The sequence below is a fragment of the Galeopterus variegatus genome, unplaced genomic scaffold (genome assembly GCF_000696425.1).
Source record: "Galeopterus variegatus unplaced genomic scaffold, G_variegatus-3.0.2 Scaffold1023, whole genome shotgun sequence".
Taxonomy (NCBI): domain Eukaryota; kingdom Metazoa; phylum Chordata; class Mammalia; order Dermoptera; family Cynocephalidae; genus Galeopterus; species Galeopterus variegatus.
In genome coordinates this window covers 348,825-356,473 of record NW_007727134.1, presented here as the reverse complement: position 1 = coordinate 356,473, position 7,649 = coordinate 348,825, and the positions used below count along the sequence as shown (strand labels likewise).

General features: G+C 36.9%; 1 protein-coding gene across 1 annotated transcript in view; it reads left to right on the top strand.

Moving 5' to 3' along the window:
- The window catches only part of LOC103591750 (syntenin-1-like), a 29,977-nt gene extending 27,312 nt beyond the window's left edge, over positions 1 to 2,665 (top strand). Inside the window, exon 6 of the mRNA XM_008574264.1 lies at positions 2,631 to 2,665. Coding sequence (XP_008572486.1) covers positions 2,631 to 2,665 — 35 coding nt within the window. The remainder of the gene's footprint in view (positions 1 to 2,630) is intronic.
- Positions 2,666 to 7,649: the final 4,984 nt, after the last annotated feature.

Here is a 7,649-nt window from a genome sequence, read left to right as displayed (position 1 = left end):
GCAAGGTCATTGAAAAATTGAGGACAGGAGTAAGGTAAGGGACATAGAAAAAGCAGTAAGATTAATGGCTTTTGGTTTCTGGTGGGTCAAAAAATTTCAAGAGTCTGAGGACTAGGAGTGAGAGGAGAGATAGGAGGTGGTTAGAGACCAGAAGGAAGGAGATTATGAAGACAGTGATGATAAAGGTTAGGGGGGAACACTGTGAGAGACAACATAAATAAGAGGAGGTGTTTCAAGGAACTGAGAGGACAGAGTAATGTAAGGATCACCTAGGCGCATAGTATATTGAAATCACCAACAAGTATGAAAGAATTTATGTGGAGAGAGAGACAGTGATTGAACAGTAAAGCCTTCAAAGAAGGAGTAGGAGTGACCCAGGAGGTTAGTAGAAAACTTCAACAAGAATGGGAACTGGGGGGAAGAGGCTGATGGTATGAGATTCCAAGCAGGGCTTTTTGGGCAAGAGCAAAATAGGATACCATGGAAGTGACAAGTAGCAAGGAAGACACCTACCCCTCACTTTTGAATAGACTGCAGGAGGAGCAATGTCATTGGGGAGAGCAAGGTTTCAGATCAAGTAAGAAGGTGAAGGAAACATTCAGCACCGAGTTGGAAGTTACAGGAGACTTTACTGATGACTGACAACGAGCTCCAGAGGGCAGAGTGGGAGGGTTTTAAGAGCTAAGTAGGGACAGAGATGGAGTCAGTAACAGGGCAGCTGGAGCTGTATTGATCTGAGTCCTGGACTTCTTTAGGTGACTGTCATAGACAAGACATAAGGACATAAGGAGATTAGACCTGAAGGTCTCCAGGCAGATGGTGCTGGTGAGGTAAATGCTGGAGACTGGGGAAAATGGGGAGGTCTTGGTGGAAACCCATGGTGTTCTGCCTGCATGTGGGCGCACAATCTGTGAAAGGTTGCATTTAACCAGAGTTTGGAAATGTGAGGAGCACAAAGGGAGAGTGCGGCAAGGTTATAAGGCAGTGCTTTTAATTCTGGACCATGGGATCTGAGCTGAAGTTTAAGGAAGAAACTGAGGACATGAGGGGAAAGGAGGCGTAGAAATATAAGTGATGGGAACAGTGGTAAGTCTGGGTGGGGGAGGGTGGAACTATTGGAATTCAGAAAAAATTTCAGGGAATAAACCGAAAAGAGAAAAGTTCATAGAATAGAATGCTTAAATTATGATTTAAAAAATTTAAAAAAAAAATTACAGTTATTAGGGCTGGCCCCGTGGCTCACTTGGGAGAGTGCAGCGCTGGTAGCGCCAAGGCCACATGTTCGGATCCTACATAGGGATGGCCGGTGCACTCACTGGCTGAGCGTGGTGCAGACAACACCAAGCGAAGGGTTACGATCCCCTTACCAGTCAAAAAAAAAAAAAATTAGTTATTAGTGGTATCATGATTTGCAGGGGTTCTTAACCTTTTGTTGTGTCATGGACTTCTTTAATGGTTTGTGACTCTGCCAATACTGGGAATAAGATGTTTACATGAATAAAACACAATTTATACAGTTAAAAGTAAAACTATTATATTGACATACATTTATAAAAATATCAAAAAAAACCCAAATACCTGTTTATGAACACATTGAAATAGTGTGCTTATTAACACATTAAATAACAAGATCTAGGAGCAGGTCTAAAAATATTTTTGAAGAAGCAATATTTGAACAGTTGAAATGTGATATAAGAATATCTGTGATTATTATCAGTGACTGTGATTTGTTGCCCAAATTCATATTTGAAGGAATGTTAGAAACTAGTAAAATTTACAGTGTCATCTTTTCCCATCCAAATTTCAAGGACCCCTCAAATTCTAATTCACATTCCATCTGTGAACCCCTGTCTGGATTGTTATCATGAGAGGGTGGCTGAGGCAGGGCAGAGGACAAGATCATCAGCAAAGAGGAGGTAAACAAATTAAAAGGCCAGGATATTGGAAGGATCCTCTATACAGATATTGACATCTTAAGAATTCACAACCTCCAGGCCCATCTGCTAAGAGTATTTGGAGCCAGTCTTCTGTAAGCTACAACACCCTTACTCTTCCCGAGTGCTCTGTAACCTACAGTACCGTTCACTCTTCCTGCTTCTCAAAGCTGTGTGACCCAAGACTAGTAATTTACTTTTGAAGCCATTTTTAAGAAAAAGATATGAGAATCAAGTATGCAGGCCCTCCTATAGAGAGTAATAGAAGAAAGACTACTGGATGGAGGAATTCATACTCTTGAAATATGTCCTAAACTATTTATTTTCTTTTGGTGTGGCTCACTTTGCAGAAGGTGTCTACAAAAAACTGACTCTGGAATGTCATTGGCTTTGTTTAATGGCTTTTCATATGGTGAATAATCTACTGAGAGGCCTGGCTTCTGGCCTTACCAGTGATGGGAAGTACTTTGAGACCTAAATGTTCCTTCATAAATCACTAAAGCTGGTCCCTAATGTGGTATCAAATGGACCATTTTAATATGTTGACATATCACTTTCTAGTTTGAGTGTTTTATATTCCCTCTTATTATAGCATTAATGGTTTCCAGTTCTATTTGTGAAAAATTTCTAGGGTTTTATTTTTAACAGTGACAAACTCATTTTCTTTTCTAAATTGTTTTCATATTTATGTTACAGTGGATAAGTGTCAAACCTCAGGAGGGAATATCTAAAACCCACCTTCCTTTCTTAACACAGAGAATTGTCTTTATTTTTTCCAAGAGGGTTATAAATTTCAACACAGCCTGTACTGTTCCAAAGGAAAATAAAATTTGAAATGGTGTTTTGATGGTTGATGTATATATCAATTCAAGATAATCTGATTGTTTTAATTCCCTTATTTGTTGTTCTTATTTCAAGAGAGAATAAAAGTAATATCTTATGATTTGAGGAGAGGTACATTTATGTTACTATCCGTACATAGGAAGAAGATAAGATGTTTTCAATCCATTTGAGTGTACCAAAGACATAACATAACTTTTTATGCCATGAATATATCAACATTCATAGAAAAATGCAAAATTGAGCTTAATAATAATTACAATTATATGTATATGATATACAATTGTACAAAATTATCCATTTTCTCATAACCAATTTATTGATGCAAAATATTATGACTCATCATAAAATTCGTTGAAACTTTACAACTAAATTCCTCAAAGCTTGGTGTTATGCAACCAAGGTGAACAAAACAGTTTACTATTTAGTAAAATTGGAATTTTGCTGATCTTTTAGAAAAATGAAGCCCATCTTTGAATTTCCCTTAGGGACATTGGTTCAGTTTCTGAAACTTCTTCAATGTATTATCTCCAAAAATGATAAATTCCTTTAATTTCTTACCCTCTTTTTCAGAACACTGACTATATATGGGGGTCTCTTTCATTCTAGGTTCCAATTTAATTCCTTTAGCAGGATTCTTTCTAGATTCTACCCTCCTAGTATAACTTTCTAAATTTAGAATACAAATACACCACTAAATGCAGCTTTTGAGGAGAAGGGATCACCTCACAGATTTCAATGTTGTGGAATATCAAATCTAAAATAGTAAACAAAACAAAAATATTTATAATTTTCCTATGGCAGTAGTGTCTTAAACTATTCCTTAAATATTCCTCTCTACTTGCCTCCTTAAATATTCTTTGACAGTGGTAGGAACAAATATATATTTTTTTTAAGGAATAAATCTGTGTTTACTGACTTTATTTGGGTCAAAGTTCTCTAGAATTAATTAATTGACATAATCCATTGTAACTTGCTCGACATTGTGAATCCTCGTGGTAATCTCAGCACTTACATTCATTGTCCATTCCTTATTGCTTAAATAGAAAATAATCCCATCTTTTGAAGCTAACTTTCTAGCCTTTCTATAACTCTCCATACCTCTTCCTTTGCGTTTCTATGAAGCTGCTCTTTGACCTAATTTCCTTTCCTTCCTTTTCTCTAAGTATATATCCTATATCTATGTTTATTTACCTTACTATTTAACTTTGAATATTAAGCAGAAATCTTTTCCTCTCTGCTTCTTTGCTAATACACTTTATTTTTTGTTTAAATATTCACCCTTAAGGAAAGTTTTCTCATTGTCAGATCAGCGGTAAATCTTGATCACTTTGGGCAATCACAGAAATGCCATTCTACTGGTTTAGAATATTTCTGTTTAGACTTGTGACCCAGTTCTAACCATTAAGGAAAAAGTTTTCTGAGGGGCTTCAGGGAAAGGTCCTTCATTTTAAGATGGAGTTTCAAAAGAGACAGGTCCTTTTCTTTCTTAGACATTATAGGGTCTGTATGCAGTAATTCCTAACACTGCTGCAACCTCTTGCAACCACAGAGAAGACAAGCCTCAGAATGAAGCTGATACACCTCTTACATGGAGATGGGGAAAAGACTGTTCCTTGATTACATATTTGATGCACTGATTTTCCACGAGGCCTAAAAGCCACCTTTTCCTTATGCAATTTTGAGTTGAGGGTTTGTTACTGACATCTGAAAATATTCTAATAGATACATAATCCCTGTTCAGCGATCTAAATTACTCTTAAACTAGAAGTAATGAATCCTTGTTTTCTTTAATTTCCTATTATTTTTTTATTTTTTTCTTTTTGTCTTTTTTCGTGACCAGCAACGGATCGCAACCCTCAGTGTCGCGCCCGTACCGGACCGGGACCGGAAACGGGATCGCAACCCTCGGTGTTGCGCCCGCACCTCGCTCAGCCAGTGAGCGGCCGGTCTGTATGTGGGATCCGAACCCTTGGCGGGAGCGCCGCCGCACTTCCCAAGCGGCGCACTGTAGCAGTGCGCCACCGGGCCGGCCCTTAATTTCCTATTATATTAACCATGCAATTTGCCAACTTTGAGCAATACCAACAAAAATCTGCTGTCTCCATTTCTGCATCCAGGCTGGTATGCATTGCAAATAAAATTATACAATTATGCAGGTTGGTTCTCTGACAAATTTATGTCATCTAATCTCAGCTGGTTTCTCAGCTTTGCTAGATGATCTTTTTTTCATTTATCTCCACCTGGATGTCTAATGGCATATTAAATTCAGCATGTCAAAATTTGACTACTCCTTACTTTCTCTAATCATCTATTTTCAGCAGATGATTTTGTTTCTGTGCATGATCCTGTTGGTTATTTCAGTTAATGATACTGCTGTTCAATCTAAATCCTTAGAGTTATGCCAAATCCTCTTTCATCAAATCATCAGAAAATACTGTTGGGTCATCTTTCAAATAAATCCTGGATATAATAACTACTTCTGACTCCTTCGGCTCTTACTTGCTGCACTAGACAACGCTGACTTCATCTTTTGACTGGACTATCACAACTGGGCTCCTAACTGCTTTCCCTATTTCCAGAAATTCACAGAGATTTCCCTCACCATTCACAAGATTTCTACTTCCCTCTAAAGAATAGCTGAAATGCTGTATTGTGAAATACGAATCTGCCATGTCACTTCCCACTTTAAGATGTTTCAATGGCTGCTTATCACATCTAGAAAGAAATCCAAAGTCCTTAACCACAACCAGGAACCCCCTCTCTGATTTGGATTCCACCTACCTCTTCAGCCTTACTTTATTCTTTCTCCTTGTGGCTTGCTTGGCCCCAGCCACACTGGTATCCTTGCTGTTCTTTGAGCATCCAAAAGTGCTTTTTTGTTCTGGCGAGAATATTTTTCCTTCCCTCCAGATGACTGCATAGACCATTTCCTCACTTTATTCTCTTTTCTGGAAGCAACTTGTCGGAGCCAGCCCTTTTCCCCACTCACTCTCTTCCATCACCCCTTACCCAGTTCTCCTGCTGTGCTTTCTTCAGCCACCATCAGACATTACCACTATCTGACAAAATGGTTTGCACTGTTATATATCTATTTGTTCATTTTACTTCTCCCCCTTAGAATGTAAGCTCTATGAAGGTTGCTTAGAGAAATAAGACGTTCACCCATACTCTTTTATGCAAGCTGCTTTCTCGAAATTAGCATGACCCTCTTATGGCTGAATTTTGTTCCCTGCAAAATTCGTATGTTGAAGTCCTAACCCCCAATTCCTCAGAATGTGACTGTATTTGGGATAGGGTCTTTAAAGAGGTAATCAAGTTAAGATAAAGTCATTAGACTGAGCCCTAAGTCGAGGAAATTAGAATGCAGACATAAATACAGGGAAAACCATGTGAGAACCCAGAGAAAACAGCCATCTGTGAGCCGAGAAGAGAGGACTCAGAAGAAACCAACCCTGCCGATACCTTGATCTTGGGCTTCTACCCTCTGGGATTGTGAGAAAATAAAATTTCTGTTATTTAAGCTATCAGTATGTGGTACTTTGTTATGGCAGCCGTAGCAAACTAATATAGTCCTCTAAAATGCCACATTCAATACCATTCTTTACTTAACTTCTTCAACCTTCTTTTTGCTTTTAGAACTTTGAAATAAATTGTATAATTAGTATTTAAAAAAACATAATTTAAAAGCAGCACCACCAATGCCTGTCTTCTCACTAGCTAGGCAAAGTAGAACACTGGCAGCTCCCCAGAAGCCTCCTGCTTGCTTCGCCCAAACTCTCCCCACAGAGGCAACACTGTACTGAATTTCGCATTAATCATTCTCTCCTTTGGGAAGTTTTACATGTCATATATGTACGTCTTTAAACATCACTTCATTGTTGTTTATTTCTGAACTTCATATCCTCATAAACAGACTTGCTTGTATTATTTTGTGACTACTTGTTTATTTCCAACATTAAATATTTGGGAATTTTTATAATGAGAATTCATCATTTTGTGTAAAAATAAAGCATATCAACCTATCATCAATAACATTTAAATACAAACTTAAAAAATATTGCTACAAATATGGCATGAAAAGTTTTATAATCTTACTTTATAAGTTGATCATAAAATTTTAAAGAAAGTTGTTAATATGAAGCATAGCAAAAGGCGTGAACAAACTTTACAGAAATGAAGTTATAAATAGCTATTAAAACATTAATATATTCACCTCAATAATAGTAAAAATCATGAAGAGTATTTTGCATAATTCATAAAGATTTTTTAAATGACAAAATGCTAGAAAAAATTGTTTAATGATAAAATGTGGGCGTTGCTATTTGGATAGCAATTTGGCAATTGCCAAGTATCTGCCAAATCTTTACAAGGTCAAATCCTTTAACCTAGCAATTCCACTTCTAGGAATATATTCTAAGAAAATAAGTGAACATTCAGAAAAAAGGTTCATTTACAAAGATGTTTCATTATAATGTTATAATACTGAAAAAGAAAATATGGGGGATAACTAAATCTAATGGCCACACTATTACCTGTGAGTCTTGGTTCTCAAGCAATATTATTTTCTATAATAATTAGGAAGTTAGAGTAAATCTTTCTTTTAAATATTTCTCTTAAATCTTTCTTTTAAATATGTTCATCATATCACTTCAATATCTGCGGGATTTTTTTGTCCTATAATTTTAATAATATCAGTTTCTGTACCATGAAATCAATTTAGAGGTTAAGAGCTGATCTATTTTCTTTCTTTCGTTTCATTGAACATTTCCTAAAAATCCACATTTTACTGTGTTCTGGCTAGATTAATGGTCATCATGTAAATCTACTTGTTTTTGGAGAAGATGGGCTGTATTTTCTCTTGCCTGTTACCCT